The sequence below is a fragment of the Protopterus annectens genome, chromosome 11.part0 (genome assembly GCF_019279795.1).
Source record: "Protopterus annectens isolate FY-2018-M chromosome 11.part0, PAN1.0, whole genome shotgun sequence".
Classification (NCBI taxonomy): domain Eukaryota; kingdom Metazoa; phylum Chordata; order Ceratodontiformes; family Protopteridae; genus Protopterus; species Protopterus annectens.
The window spans coordinates 1,034,161,805-1,034,178,387 of record NC_056745.1 but is presented as its reverse complement, the minus strand read 5'-3'; the positions used below and the strand labels follow the sequence as shown (position 1 = coordinate 1,034,178,387).

Here is a 16,583-nt window from a genome sequence, read left to right as displayed (position 1 = left end):
TGCAACCTGGGATGTTATCGGGTTCCATGGCAACTGTATTTTTTGCCTTTGAGAGGGCAGTGATGACTTGCTCCCTAGAGATAAGGGGAGGGGGGCAAGTGCTGGGGATGTCCTGATTTACTGATGAGGGGGGCAAAAGGGTGAAGTTTTCGCTGAACCTGTCTGCCAGCAGATTGGCTATATCTACGGCATTTGTGTATGTGGTGTCCTACACCACCAGTTCTGAGCAGAGTGCTTCCTTTGAGATTGCGGATATATATGAAGAAGGCCTTATGACAGTCTTTAGTAGATGCAGCCAGTCTGGACTTGAAGTTTGCTTTGGAAGGTTTCACTAGTGCTCTTATTTGCTTGTTCAGGCTAAGGAGACATTGCTTCCAATGAAGCACCTGCTCCTTCTTGGTCCTCGACAGCAATTTTTTTCCTTTCATTACAGATTTTATTTATTGCAGATGTCCACCAGACAGGTTTACTCCTCCTTGAGGGGGAGGAATTTGTCCTGTTGGGTATTCCTGACTATGTGGCTGTATAAATGCTTGTACAGTACCTTGGTGAAAGTTTGGACATTTGTGCCAGTTCCTACGGAGGGGGAGGGGGCTGTGAAGCTGTTTATACCTTCCCTCAGGAGGTTGCAATCAGCTTGAATAAGTTTTTTGATTGACCCTAGCTTGTGTGTGGGGGGGGGTTGGGGGGTTGGGGAGATGGTGATTTCAAAAGCGACCGGTTTGTGGTCGGATCTTACCAGGGAGGCTGACACTGGTTAGATGCTGCAGTGGTTACTCATGTTGTTCAATACCAAGCCCAGGATATTACCACCTCTTGTGGTGGTGTCAACCAGCTGGTCTAAGGCATTTGCATTGATGAAATCAAGGAATCCCTGGGCATTTGTGTTTTAGCATGAGTAGTTCTTCCAATCTATGTTTGGAGAGTTAGAGTCAACCAGGATCAGGGCAAAGGGTTGAATCTTGATAGATTCGAAGAGGTCCAAATAGGTGGAGTGGGCCATCCTTAGTCAATGGCAGGGGACTGTAGCTAGCTATAATTTGAATAGGGGTCTTGTCAATGGTTAACTGCACTTGGAGCATTTCCCATGCATCATACCATTAGACCAGCTTTTTGGTGTATATGTCTTTAATACATACTGAAACTCCACCTCCTATATCTTTGCTGCCCATGGTTCGGGGTCTGAATGTGTGACAGGATGAGTAACCTGGTACGGCTGGGGTGCTCTCCACAGCTTTGAGCCAGGTTTCTGTGACTGCACAAATGTCAGCGTCTTCTAGGGTTAAGAATGCTTGCAATGAGTGCAGTTTCATGTTTAGATTCCTAGCATTTAGCAGCATGACCTTTAATTTGCATTTTGATGAAATTTTCATGTTGGTGGTTTTGACCTCATAGCATTGCCTAAAAGGTACTATAGGGGCTTTGCCAGAAGCCCAAGGGAGACAGGAGGTCATCTCTGACAAAGCATCGTGGTCTGTCGATATCTTCCCAGGCTGTCAGCTACTGGATCTCCTTGGAACACCAGAAACTAAGCCAATTGTTAGAGAGTCAATAATTTTATGTTTGTATTGAGGCATCATTCTGGATGATGGCAGAATGCTGCTCAAGGCTAAGGACATAACCTGCCTGGGACACATTCAGCTAGCTTAATCATGTTGTCTGTTCATATAATCCAGGGATGTACGTCTCAAGTTATTCATGCCAACATGGACTAGGACAGAGTTATAACAGCACCTGTTGTCGACAGACTTGAGTGTATGTGTGATATGGCGGATTCTGGCACCTGACAAACAAATAACCAGGACTTTCTCCTTATCCAGCTTGGTGAGAGGCACACCTGTGTGTCTCACAATGGAGTTTCCTATGACTAATATGTTGGGTTTATGGTTAGGCCTTAGTGGCTGTGAGACACAGGTGTGTGGTGTGGTGGGCTGTGGAGTTAGCATGCGTTTCTGCCTCGGAGGTCTCTCTTGTTTGGGTATGTTTTTGCTCAGGACCTCTGCATATGTGGGTATGTGTTGTGTGGGTGGTGTGGTGTTTGTGTTGACAACCTTCTCAGTTTCAGATATACTGGCTTGTGAAGGAGACAGCGTAGACTATCTTAATCTAATTGCATCTCTCACAAATTGTGTTCCTAGGTGGTAGTAGTAGATGGTTGTCCATGTACATGAGGCAGTTGCTACACTGTCTCGGGATGCCATATCAACCGGACTGGCAGGAGTAACTGTAGGAAATTGTCCATCCATATTGGTCAGAATTTGAGGGAGAGAGCTAAGGGGGAAAAGGGTGGAAGATCTAAGATGAGTACCACTAGGTGATCATTGTAGCTGGAACACCTCACAATGGGTTAAAAAACAGTGCAGCTGATGTGTGCGACACACGAACAAGCCCAAACCAGCTCCGACAGGGATTTAAATACCTCAAAAAAATAAAAGATTCTAGTAACACAGAAATCTAATCAATCCTGCTAGCCCCTGCTCTCTTTACCAATCAATCCGTTTGTGTAGACAAGGTCCAGGCAGACCTTTTACTCTCACTAGCAGAGAAGATAGGCCCCTACCAACACAAGATGGCTGCCAGAAACACAGAAAGCAAACACAGAAGGCAAAAACAAACATCTCTGAATGCAGCAAAGCTGTATCCAGACTATGCTACTCAATTTAAGGGTTAAGAACACTGTAAAACTCATATAAAAGCATAGATTAACCACTTGCATACAAAAACAGAACTCATGGTATGAAAAAATACAGTTAAAATAGAAATGAAATGCAGTTCAACAGTAATGAATTGCAGCAATAACAATGAAATACAGTAAAACAGCAATGAAATGCAGTTAATCAGTAAATTGCTTTAAAACAGTGTAAATGCGATAAATTAGCTATAAGGCACATATAAAAATGATAGGCAAGTGCAAATGCAATAAAATAAGTGTCCAAAAACTCCATGTCTTTACAAAAATCTATAAATATGATGGACACTATACTCGTACCACACTGCTATGACCTCTATCCATCAGGTCAATACCCTCCCTCCTATCCTTCCAAGCCATTCTGAAAGGCATCATGGCCAAAAGCTGGCTCTGTTCTTGCTCAACTAACCCCTAAATGTGAACAAATACCTATTATACAACGACCCCCCATTAATATTCAAAAACGTGCACGCTGATAGGTCAGCATGCACGTTGTAAATCCGGGTTATGGTAATAGAAAAAGGTCCGGTCGCCCAGACTTTTTCCATTACTATAACTCTTACAGCAACACTGTCTCGCTATGTTAAACGAGTTTAACATAGCGAGACAGCTTTAAAAAAGCAATGGAATTTCTCCGTTGCTTTTTTTTAAAGCGGTCTCGCTATGTTAAACCCATTTAACATAGCGAAACAGTTTGTAAAAAGCAACAGAGATCTTGCTTTCTCCATTGTTTTTTTCAAAACTGTCTCGCTATGTTAAATGGGTTTAACATAGCAAGACAGCTTTAAAAATAAGCAACGGAGATTCTCTGTTGCTTTTTTTAAGGCTGTCTCACTATGTTAAACCCATTTAACATAGCAAACAGTTTGTAAAAAGCAACGGACATCTTGCCTTCTCCGTTGCGCATACACATGCGCAGTACATCAGAACTGCCACAGAATACCAGACAGCTGCGGAAGGGCAGCAAGGAGGCATTATACAATGCCATAATTTAAGAAAAGTAATTATTTTTTTTCTTAAATAATGTCATTGTATAATAGCAATAACCCACGCCTGGGTGTGGGTAATGCTGGATTTACCCACGGTTGGCTTTGTTTGGCCACTCAGGCTTTGCCCTCGTGACCAAACCACATCAACCGTGGGTAAATCTAGCATTACCCACACCCAGGTGTGGGTTATTGCTATATTAATACCTTACACCCCCCTACTCTCCCTTTTTTACTTTTATCAATTTCTCTCCCCTGGTTCCTCTCTCTAAATATACCATAAGCCTGCTTTTCTTTCACTTCCTGTTTGTATTACACTAACGTACCTTTACATTTTTCTATAAGCTGGCTAACATTTCTCTAGTAAAATCATTGCCATATAACTTGTATCTATTCTTAACCAACGTTTTTATATTATGTCTACTTTGGTATAACTATTTAAACTGTATTCATTTTTTTGTATTTAAGACTGTGAAATTATTGTTCTTGAAATGTTTTGTAATCCTTTGGAGGTTTTCTCCCTGGGCTGAAAATGGGCTCCTACCCAGTTGGACTTGCCCAGTAATCAAAGGTCAATAAGTAAATAGGCAAACATTTTACAACTTGTACTTACCATCCGAGTCTCTGTTAAAACACTTAACTGCCACAACATCAAATGGCAAGATATTGAAACTCGGACTATCAAACTAGCTTTTTTGCAGAAATATCAGTATTTTGTGGGATTGTGTTTCTGCTATTTCCCCAATATACTTCAGTTGTAGAGTTGGTATGTATAACATGCAGGTGGGGTGGGGGTACAGCCCCCCAGGTGGAGAGTGCAAAAATGATTTTTGTTTTATCAGCATTTCAGTGAAAAGCTTGTTCAATATTCCCAGTTTTAGATACCCTGCTGTTCAACGTTATGGCACTTCAATATTTTGGCACAGATCCTTCATCACCAACCAACCAATCTCTTCTACCTGGGAAAATTTCTCCAAAATTCAATAGGCAAAAACATTAAATATAAATACAGTTTCTTTTCTAAATATTAAACTGAGCACTTTTCTTGCTTATAGACTACTAAATCAAAGGAAACATTGTCATCTCTAGACTACACTGAAGAAGCAGGTCTTGAAAGGTCAACACCGTTACTTATCAGTTTTACTTTCAGTGATACAGCTGCCCAGTGCAGCAAGCGTATGTTTCAGTGGAGGTCTTGGAAGAAAGCCACATCAATAAATGTACTTCAGATTACAAAAACATATCATAATGTATTGCTTGACCTACAACCTATAAAAATGAAAATGCATTCTCATAATCATTTAATAAAAAACTGTTTTAAGTGTGTAAATTTCAAGTAGACTTTGACCTAGACATACAAGTCACAACTGACCTAGACATGCAAGTCACAAAACTTAGACGACTTCCTCTAGAGCTAGGGATCATTAATGTGATGGAAGAATCCAGAGTGGGTCACAAAACACAAGTCTGTTGAGCAAAGATTATCTCACAGGGAGATGTAATCTTATTTATATGCAACAGAGCAGGTTTTGTACAGATTCCACGTGTTACAGAAATAAATAGGGTAAGACAGAAAAGGTTTGTAGGTACTGGGCTATTGGCCCTGGGGCCTAGATAAGCCTAGCCAAAAAGGTACCCTGGTTTTCACCATCCAAGAAAATTAATTTTCCTGTGCCACTGTCTAGCAGAGCCACAGAAGTGATCCCCAGGTTGAATTTCCTATTTCCCATCCAATTTTCAAGATTTTTCTTGAAGAATGCTAATGAGGAGCTTTGTTTGATATAGATAGGTAGTTTGTTCCAGAGTATGGAGAGTCTCTGGGACAGGAATCTATCCCGCCAGCATGTTCAGTTTATTGTGGTGACCAGGTTTATGTCCCTAGAGTGTGTAGCTCGGAGGGATTGGGATTTCTTTAAGTGGAGCATGTCCAACAGCTCTGGGTTTGACATGGCTTTGTACATTAAGCAGAGATCGCCTCTTAGTAGGCGATATGCAACTGAGTAAAACTGGAGTTTTTTGAGACAGTCGGCATAGGCCATCTGTTTGAAGCCAGTAATCATCTTTGTGAGGTATTTCTGCAGCCTTTCCAGTTGTTGTAGATGTCTTGTGAGGTACATACCAAAAGGGGAGTTATACTCTATAACGGGTCTGAGTGACAAGTAGAGGGGAACAATGACCTCTTTCTTCCTGGATGAGAAACCTTTTGTGATGAGGTGTGCCACACAGAAGGATTTCCTGACTACTGTGGCGATGTGATTATCAAAGGAGAGACTACTGTCCACCTCTGTCCCAAGGTCTCTTTATCACACTTTTGGTGTTAAGTAGACTACCACCTATGTGGTAGCTGGATGACAATGCACTTTTTGGCATTGAACTTGAGGCCATGGCTTTGACACCAGGCATCTGTCTCAGTGAGGCCCTTTTGTAGGATGTCCACATTGTTAGGAGTTTCGATTAGGACTCCTAGTTTGCAGTCATCTGCAAACTTTGTTAGCCAAAGACCATCTGTGTTAGCCTGTACTTCAGAGAAGTAGATACTAAACAAGAGAGGACCCAGGAATGAACTCTATGGTACTCCACTTGTCACTGGTCTGAAGTCAGATTTGGAGTCTGCTACTTTCACAGTGTGGGTTTTGTCAGTGAGCCAGCTGGCAACCCATCTAGTGACATAGGGAGTTATACCTAGTTTAGTGAGTTCATCTATAATTCCAGAGTGGGGGACGGTGTCGAAAGCCTTGGCGAGATCTAGATAGGCTGAGTGAACCACCTTACCCTCGTCTACAGCTTTGGTGACTGCTTCAAAGAAGTCCATCAGGTTTAGGAGACATGATCTGCCTTTTACAAACCCGAACTGGGTAGGGTCCAGAGTTTGGAGATTACCAATGTCTTTGTTTTATAAGTTCCATAATGATACGTTCCATGGGCTTGCAGACCAGGCTCATTCTTTGTGGAGTGGGATAACTGTCACTGTACGCCATTCAGTGGGCACAAAGCCTGAGGTGAAGCTATGATTGAACATGGTACTTGGGTGGGGTGCCAGTACATTCTGTAGTTCATTTAGAACACAGCCTGGGATGTTGTCAGGTCTCATGGATGCTGTGTTCTTGGATTTGGAGAGTGTGGTTTTTACCTGTGCAGCTGCAATTACAGGAAATTTTCATTCATCCAGTATAGAGATGAGTCCTTTAGGGTGAGAGGGGGGTAAAGTTAGCACTGAACCTATCTGCCAGGATGTTGGCAATATCAGCTGGTTCTGTATATTTAGTGCCATTGTGCTGTAACTCAGAGCAGATCTGAGTGTTGCCATGGAGATGCTTGACATAGCTATAGAATGCTTTGTGGTTGTCTTTAGAGTCAGTGGCGATTTTGTTTTTGTAACTAGCTTTGGAGGATTTTATGAGGGATCTCAGCTTCTTACTGAGGCTGACCAGGGAGTTCCTCCAATCATGGGATTTTACTCTTTTTTTTTTTTTTTTTGTAACAGTTTCTTTCTTCTGTTGTAGAGTTTGTTTATGGCAGGGGACCACCAAATTGGCTTAATTTTTTGGAGAATAGCATCTTGGTTCTGTTAGGGATAGCACTATCCATGCACTCACATAAGTGCTTATAAAGTGCATTTGTGTAGGATTTAGCAGTCGTACCTCTATTATCCATCTACATGGGAGTCAAAAAGTTTGCCACTTCTGTCTTAAGAAGCATGAAGTTGGCATTGGAGAAAATTTTTACGGTAGTTTCCCTAGTGGGGGGTGGGGGCGGGATGTGGATGTCTAGGGTGATTAGCTTGTGTTCAGATCTGCCTGAGGACTTTTGGTGTGGAACACCAGTCACTCATGTTGGTGATGACCAGGTCTAGGGTACTGCTGCTCCTGGTGGGGGTGTGGATAAGTTGATCCAAGGCACTGGAATTTATGAATTCCAGAAAACGTTGAGCAAAAGGAGTTGGAACAGGAGTAGTTTTCTCAGCTAATGGTGGGGTAGTTGAAAATCGCCCATTATTAAGGCGCTGGGTTTTATCCTAATATTTTCCAGTGTATGAAGAAATGAGAAGTGGGAATTCTGAGGCACGGTGGGGGATCTGTAGCAAGCTACAATTTGGATTGCAGTCTTGCCCAGAGTTAGTTGCACTTGGATAATCTCGGATGCATTATGCTGAGCAACTAGCCTAAATGCGTGGATATCCTTAATGAATATGGACACACCTCCACCTTTAGTGTTTCGTTCCAGGTTAGGTGGCCGAAAGGTGTGGTATCAATTATAGCCTGGTAATGCAGGGAAGCTCTCTGGAGCCTTAAACCAGGTCTCTGACACTGCACAGATGTTGATGTTCTCCATTTGAAGGAGTGCCTCAAGTGATTGCATTTTGAGGTTTAGACTTCTAGTAGAGAGTAGCAAAACCCTCAGGTTTTGCTTGCTTGTACCTGTTATGGTAGTGAATTTGACATTTGAACCTTGCCTAAAAAAGGCACTATAGGGGTGGCAAGAGCCTTAGCCAGTATCTGGAATCCCAAGGGCCACAGGTGCAGGCCAACTCTGGGAAAGCATCGTCGTCTGTTCATCATGTCATCCCAGGCAGACAGATACTGGATCCCCTTAGAATGACACCAGACGCTTAGCCAGTTGTTGAAGTCAATCATTTTGTCCTTGCACTGTGGTATCATTCTGGGTGATAGCAGGATTCTACTCAGGGCAAGGGTCATACCTGTCTGGGCTACAAGATTGGAGAGCTCCTCCATGTCTCTTTTCATGTAGTCCAGGGAGGTACGTCTCAGGACATTCTCACCAACATGGACAATCACAGAGTCATATTTGTACTTATGGTGTGAGTGCATGTGTTATGTGGCGGATCCTGTCGTAGAAATAAATTTATTAGTAACACTCAAGTACAGCATGACAGTTCTATACAATGAATTCACAGAGACTGCATTTTGGTATCAATAAATGACAGACAAATATTGAAGAGTTAGATAAGTGAAAAAGTAAAGGAAAGGAAAATGAGATAGGAGAAAAGAAAGAAGAGGCACAGTTTAGTAAAAAGAAGATGGGAGGAGAGAGGAAGTTTGACTAACTGTGGCAGCGTGGCCAATGTAACAAAAACACTTCATGTGTAAACAAGTGGGTTGCCATCCTGTCCCCCTAAAGCACACACACTCGTTATCTTTCTGAAGTGTACGAAGTTAAAGATCTCGCATACCTGAGGAGGGAATTTCATGTAGCTCAGCTAACTTGTTAGAAAGACTTTTCCCATAATGTCTTCCCAAACGGAATAGCTCAGTAAGACTAAGACATAATCTGTATTGCACCACAGTATTTTTTGTCATTTGGTAGTAACTTAGAGAATAAATGAGAAGCATGTCTATCTTCTTTGGAGTAATTTAAAAGTTAATGAATTAAAAGCTTCCACTCCCCAACCACCCAAAAACAACTGCAAATATGAATGTTTGCTGGTCTGTAAAATCTCTTCGTTTGCCAGGTAGTGGCTCAGTCTTCGAGTGGGGACTAAATTTACAAACAACTCAAGTATACAAATACCTGTATGCAATGGATGGACAGGAGTCAGGCAGGGGAATAAGATATGATTAGAGGATGGAAGCTCTGAAAAAACACAAAAATGTACATGAGTGAAGAACAAAACTGTGATAGCAGCCAATTTGCTAAAAAAAGGAAACTCTGAAAAATACTGACAAGTGTTCTGACTGAAGAATATTAAATCACTTACAGGGCACAAACGAAGATAAAGATACCCTGGAAAGAAAGATTCTACTCCTTCAGTTGTTTCAAAACTAAATTCCTCTGCTCATCTCAACCCTACATGTGAATCATGGCCTACCATACTTCTCTTGGACTCCTACAACATATGTCCAATATGTACAAGGGAGCCCATTAATAACCTTAAAGCTTGCAGGTACACTTTTGGAAACTTCTCTACACGTCATTGTGAAAGAATTAGGAGTAGATTTATCAACACTAAAGGCACTCCAGAGGAGTCTGCTTCTAGCAGCTCTACTGACCGGCACAGTCAACATGCTATATTAACGAGCTACAACGTAGCAGAGTCTGGACAGTCCACAGAGAGGCGCTGAATGTTTGGCATATGGCACTGGGTTACAGTACTACAAGTGCAATACAGATGTTCAGTGGGTTGTACACACTGGAAGGCAACCTTTACATATCCTTCAAATTGCTCTACATGTGGCTAATAAAGAGATAACGGCACCTTCAAATTGCTCTACATGTGGCTAATAAAGAGATAACGGCACCTTCAAAATTTGCCAACTATGACAGAGAAGAAAGCAGGACTGTATGCCTATTCGTTGCCATTGTTTGGGAGATGTACATTTACACATTTCAAGTCGGTTTTGGAGAAACCCAGTTCATAAGGGATTCACCAAGCAGGATCGATTTAAGACATTTTTTGATTTACCCAAGATTATGCAATAAGAGGTGTAGAGCAGGGATCCACACTATCCAGGATCCTGGTTTTGATCCAGTTTGCTGGGCCTGTTCTGACAAATTAGGTTTCACTAAAAGTGTACATCGAAGACATAAATCATACTCTGAATGGAAAAGACTGAACAAATCATTATTATTACTGGAGAAGCCACTGCTTGGAGAAAGAAGACAATTGCGATTGTCCTCCTGTGATCAAACAACCAGGGTGACAAAGAGATGAAAGCACCCCTGGTATTCCACCAGTGTCCCTGCTGGACAGGGGCATCGGGTGTTGCCTTGTCAGAACATGGACTAAATTCTTGGTTAGGCTCGTTAGGGCCTCATGGCCAACGAGCCTGGTAACTTTCTATGATCCTATGAAGCAAACACTAATTTCCCCAGTAGTAAAAGTAGTAACAAGTTCTAAAGAATAAGATAGAAACTCAAATTATATCACCCACCTAAAAAGGTTTGCCTTTTGGAAACTAGCAACTTTTACAAAAATGCAGACCACACAAAATGGCACTTTTAAGTTTGCAGACATCATCTGATAAGCAACATTACACAACTATTAAAGACTATATTTACAGTCATGTTTATTAAATACTGAATCTTGAAAAACAGAACTTTTATAATGCAGCATCTTTAAATCACTCTTTCCAACATAGAATACTCGAGTAACAAGGTCACACAGAAAAAACATCAGTAAAAACTAAAAGAAAAACCCAGCCAAGCTAGATTTTCCACTGTGTGATTCTTTAAAACCTCTTGTATTAGAGGTGGCATGGGATACATGCAAATGACGCCGTAAGGACATTAAGTGTTTCAGCTATATGATGGCTTTGAATGTCCATGACTTTTTTCTTTTCAAGTCTTATGGGGCAAATTCAGGCGAATAAAGCCAAGCCCCACTAGCTGTGGACATGCATACTTCAACCCTCTTATGGCTTCGTCAGCACAGCATAAGTGTACTGTTTGGAAATACAGGGTGGTCATACCCAGCTGATGTCCATAACGTAATATAAAATACTTTTTGTGGGGCAAATGCTTCATGGACATCAGACATATTCAGCCTGACAGCAGGACGTGTACCTGGCATCACAGCACAATTACGGAGTAAAATTTACAAACGCTAATAAAGATTTTAGCAGTGGAAGAATTTAGTGAATGCAGGAAGCAGAAGCCCCTTGTGCAGATAAGCTGGACTTGCACCCAACATAGATGTAAAGCAAATTAAGCCATTCAAAGCAAAATTACTGTAACATTTTACTGTACTATATTTATGCAGAAAAAAAACAGTTTATTTCATAAACTGCAACAAAAACAATTTTTAAAACAAACAACAGTGTCTAGGTCAACAGTTAAGTCTAGAATTTTGCAATCTATAAATTACAATCATGACATTTTTTTCCATCTTAGGGAAAAGGGAAGTTTTCTGAACTACATAAAAAAACTGCAGAAAATGCAAATTGTTTTTCTAAAAAAAAAGTCTACACAGCGTTTTTTGTTTTCAAACCACCAAACAAAAGGGAACATTGTGTATTGACTGTATAGTACCAGGAGCTTTTAAAAGTTTAAGTTCACCATACTCCCTCACTTGTCCACTGACAACCAGTGAACATCATCACCTTAAAACTTTTTACATGGTAAAACCCTAATGACATCTATTGTGCATTGATTTTTATGCACATTTCTTAGCTGTTAGTACAAATGCCATTTCCCAAATTCTGTCCAATGTTAAATCATTGATCCAGCTGTCAGCAACCAAATCTGGAGACGGTACAACACTATATTGCATGCTATTTTTGATCTGAACCATGCTAGACATTCTGCCAGTCAGTCCACAAATCCTAAGCCATAGTTTTACCAGTAGACTCCACAGTTACCACCAAATCTATGGAAGAACACAATATATTGCAGTCCCTAGTAGATCATTGACTAACCTTACAATGTTTAGCACACAACTACATTTGGCCTCCAAAATCAATCATTTTCAAATAGCAATTGCTGATAAAGTGTGGAATGCACTCTCAAAAACAAAAAGGCCGGATTCTGAAGGTAAATACTCAGTATTATGAACCAAGCCAGTATCAGATGTCAGTGGTACTCCCCAGCCAACAATCAAAAATTCTTGAGAATGTTCTCCTGCTCAAAAATGCAAGTTCCAGTAAGCAACCACACAAACAGTGGTTTACTGTAAATATGATACAGCTATTGGATGACCTGAATGAGTAGTTATACAGCAAAGTTAACTTACCAACATAAGCGGCTCAATAAGCCTGACTAGCTTGGTCTGCAAAGCTATGGAAAGGATCATCATGGACCTCATAAATAAAGATATTGGGGACCTACAGACACTGGATCCTACCCAGTTCGGCTTTAGTAAGGGCAGATCCTGCCTCTTAAATCTGGTCGAATTCTTTGAAACAGTCAACAAGGGCATTGACGAGGGGAAGGTGGTCCACACACCCTACCTGGACCTCGCAAAAGCCTTCAATACAATATCCTACTCAGGCATTATAGATAAGCTTCACCAGCTTAAATATAAACTCCTAAATCACTAGATGGGTTGCAAACTGGCTTAAGGACAGAACCCACATGGTTAGAATTGCTGGAGCCATGTCAGACTTTAAACCAGTTACAAGTGGCATCCCACAAGGCTCAGTCCTGGGACCTCTCTTGTTCGGTATATATTTCTCGGAGGTACAGGCAAACACGGAAGGACTGTGGCTGACCAAGTTCGCAGATGACTGCAAACTGGGCACCATAATCGACTCTCCAGCCAACACAAGCATCCTCCAAAAGGGCCTCACAGAAACAGACAACTGGTGCCAGAGCCATGGCCTCAAACTAAACGCCAAAAGTGTATAGTCATCCCCTCTGGCAAAAACAAAGAGCCCACAAATTACCACATATGTAGTAGTCCATTAAGTACAGCAGTAGTAATTAGGGACCCAAGTTGATAGCAATCTCTCATTTGACAACCATGTGGCCAAGGTGGTTAGAAAAACATTTTATATAGCCCACCTAATCATGAAGGGATTCACATCTAGATCAGGGGAGGTCATCCCTCATCAGGCCCATAATTGAGTACAATGCCCGTTTTGGGATGTACCTTACCAGACACCTGCAGCAACTGGTAAGACCCCAAAAGTACCTCACCAAGAGGATCAAAGGGCTCAAACAGATGCCATATGCTGCCCGGTTAAAGAAACTCCAGCTCTACTCAGTGGCATACCGCCTGCTCAGAGGCGATCTGTGCCCGACATATAAAACCATGTCCAACCCGGAATTAATGGACATGCTGCACCTCAGAAAATCCAAATCCCATCGAGCTACGCGCTCGAGAGACTTGAACCTCAGCACTGAAATAAATAGGACATGCTGGAGGGACAGATTCATAATCCAGAGGCTCCCTTCACTCTGGAATAAAATCCCAGTCCAGGTTAGGCAGAGTCCCTCATTGACTCTCTTCAAGAGGAATCTTGATGAGTGGATGGGAGATCATAGGTTTACCCCGGGTATCACTTCTGTGTCACTGTTAGACAGAGGCACAGTATACTAACCTCGAAAAAGGGCATAGCAAAATTAATTTAAAATGGGTTGCGAAAGCCAAACACACTCTGGTTAGGCTTATAAATGCCCTCGGGCAGATAGCCTAGTATGAACCTATGAATAGAGAATGTCTCTTGCATGTAACCCAAACGACTGCTGTAGCCTTCATAGTAAAGAAATACAACACATTTTTAAGGTTGCTAGATCAATGAATGCAGTCATTACTGAACAAAAACTGATACAACAGCTAGGCAATGCATAAAGTTCAATCTACTGAAGTCTATGAAACATATCGGATGTTTGAAACATTTGATACAATGGTCTTAAACAGGACAGGCACCTAAACTGCTGTGCCACTCCCAAAAAGACATACTGCTTAAAGGTTCACAAAAGTACACCTCCCACTCTCTTTGCATGCAGATACTGCAAGAAAACCCTCAATGCACTTGTTTTTAAAACATTCCCAACATGTCAACTCCAGGTCTCCTCCTACTACACCTGGTCATCAGGTTTTCTGCTTCTCTGAATGAGGTTACCTCACAGAGTTTTACTGCAACATCTGAATTTAGGAATAAACTGCATACAATACACTATATAAACAACCTGGTACAAGAATTCACATTACACTACTGGCACCCATGTGTCAAAATTAAAAAGGCATTGTCAACCGATCAATGCATTCCTTATTTATTTGTTCCATTACTTTAAAATCTCCTAACTTTATAGCTCGATTTTAATACTACTAGTTATTACAATAAAAAAAATCGAGATTTGTTTGGCCATTCAATTCCAGGAGCCAGCCTCACAAAGAGTACGACACACAAGCAAACCGCTGACCCATAACAGGCACAAACACGAAGCAGAGCTGCTGTTGCTACCTCTGACCATAACAGAGGCATACAGCGGTGGCACTATAACAGTAGAAGTCTTTGTAAACATTAAAGCCTTTGTTTTAGACAAGTTTCTTACCTAGCGCGAAAATCAGAGCAAACTTTCATTAACGCAAGATCTTCTTTTAAGCTCGACACCTGCCAAACGGAAACAGATGACAAATTTCAAAAGCAGGCTTTTTGGTAGCTAACCTCCTAATAAAGAAACCGGGGTAGGGTAACCGTGGTGTTCACACACACAGTCAAAGTAACTCTAATGAAGAAGACAACCGCTGGGCCCGAATCTCTTCCTTACATCAACTTAGCTTCACATACCAGCACCGGTACAAATAAACAATATTAGCAGGCTCTTAGTACCCAATTCTCTGTATTGAGTTTAGCGACGTCCACCTCCAGTTGCCAGACTCCAGAAAATTTCGTCAGAAGACATGCCTCCATGTTCTTAAAGGTATAGTCCCTTCACTAAGCTAGCAGAAAACATGCTCGCAATCTAGATCCCCAGCCCACACCTATAAAAGTAAGCTGCAGGTAGCTATACACAAAGAGTGCTCAAATCCCCGTCCCCCTCCGCCAATACATACGCTCAGTTTCTAAAATAATTATTCCAAAACACTATTAGCTCTCTGTGTTTTCTGGTGGGAGTCGTTTAACACTTCCTGTAAACCTCACGCCAGTATAACTCTCATCCTTTCACCAGAATGTGGAACGCAGCATCTCATAACATTATATAGCACAACTACAGTATTACTATCCTTCACTCACTCTATCTATCTATAAATGCCTCTTCCTTGACTTCTGTAAAGCTTTTAACACTGTGTCCCACAACCTCCTTCTCTCCAAACTTTCTTCATTTAATCTCTCTGCCTAGTCTACTCTCTGCTGGTTCTCTTCATACCTATCAAATGGAGCTCAGTTGGTCAAATGGCTCTCTGCGACTTCACTAGGCTCCATCCTAGGCCCACTGCTAATTAACATCTTTACTAATAATATCTACCAATCCTGCCCCCACTCCACACTCATACAATACGCTGACGACTCCACCATCATCACTACCTCTGACAGTCTACCCCATCAACTCACCCTCGCTCAAGACACCCTGCCTTCAGCAAGATTGCTCATAACTAACCAACTCCTACTTAATCCTAATAAAACAAAACTACTTATCTTCCTCCCCAAATCCCTCCAACACCTTAAAGCCTCCTTCTTGGTCTCTTCTCTAAACAACACTACTATTAAGGTTGAATCTCACACTAAACTTCTCGGGGTTTATATAGATGACAAACTTAAATTTGACATCCACATCAATAACTACATCAAGAAGACACACCAAAAAACTAGGGACCCTTTACAGAAATAAAACATTTTTAACACAAGAATCTAAATTGTCCCGAGTTCAACCCTACCTACTACCTACCATACTATATGCCGCCCCAATGTTCACTAATCTCCAAAATAATTTGTTAACCAAACTCGAACTTACATACAACAAAATTGCTGGATTTCCCAGTAATCTCCCCTATCGCAAACATCACTGTCTCTCCTTAAAAAACTCCACTGGCTAGAATTCCATAATCAACTCCTTCTGCCACAGCTTCTGCTGACATATACTATCCTCCATCAACCTGCAGCCTGTCCATCGCTAGCAACCCTAATCTCTCCTTATGTCCCCAACCAGGAACTTCGTAGCTCCGACCAACACCTCCCTCCTTCAAATTTCCAAACCAAATAAATGTATAGGAAAAATTCTATATAGCCACTCAGTTACCTCATCCTGGAACCAACTTCCTCTCCATATCAGAACTATCCAAAACTCTTAAGTCTACTTAACTCCTGGAACTGCCCCTGTAAAGATCCTACTTGAACTCTGCCTTCTCTGCCCCATCCTCCCCCTCTTTCTCTACCCCTATTTCTTACAGATATCTATTCCTACTCGTATTTTATTTCTATTTCCCTGCGCTTTTACTTTTCCCTCCTACTAGACTCCTATCTTCACTTTACATTTCTACTTCCTATTTCTCACTCCTCTTATATTCT

The 16,583-nt window shown here is 41.5% G+C and overlaps 1 protein-coding gene across 2 annotated transcripts in view; it reads right to left on the bottom strand.

Moving 5' to 3' along the window:
* The window catches only part of GRAMD4 (GRAM domain containing 4), a 2,037,033-nt gene extending 2,021,958 nt beyond the window's left edge, over nucleotides 1–15,075 (bottom strand). The window contains exon 1 of one of the 2 annotated variants that reach the window (XM_044088380.1): nucleotides 14,629–15,075. In XM_044088380.1, the coding sequence (XP_043944315.1) occupies nucleotides 14,629–14,657 (29 nt within the window). In that variant the 5' untranslated portion in view covers nucleotides 14,658–15,075. The remainder of the gene's footprint in view (nucleotides 1–14,628) is intronic. The other variant, XM_044088381.1, reaches the window with a different exon arrangement.
* Between the last annotated feature and the right edge of the window lie 1,508 nt (nucleotides 15,076–16,583).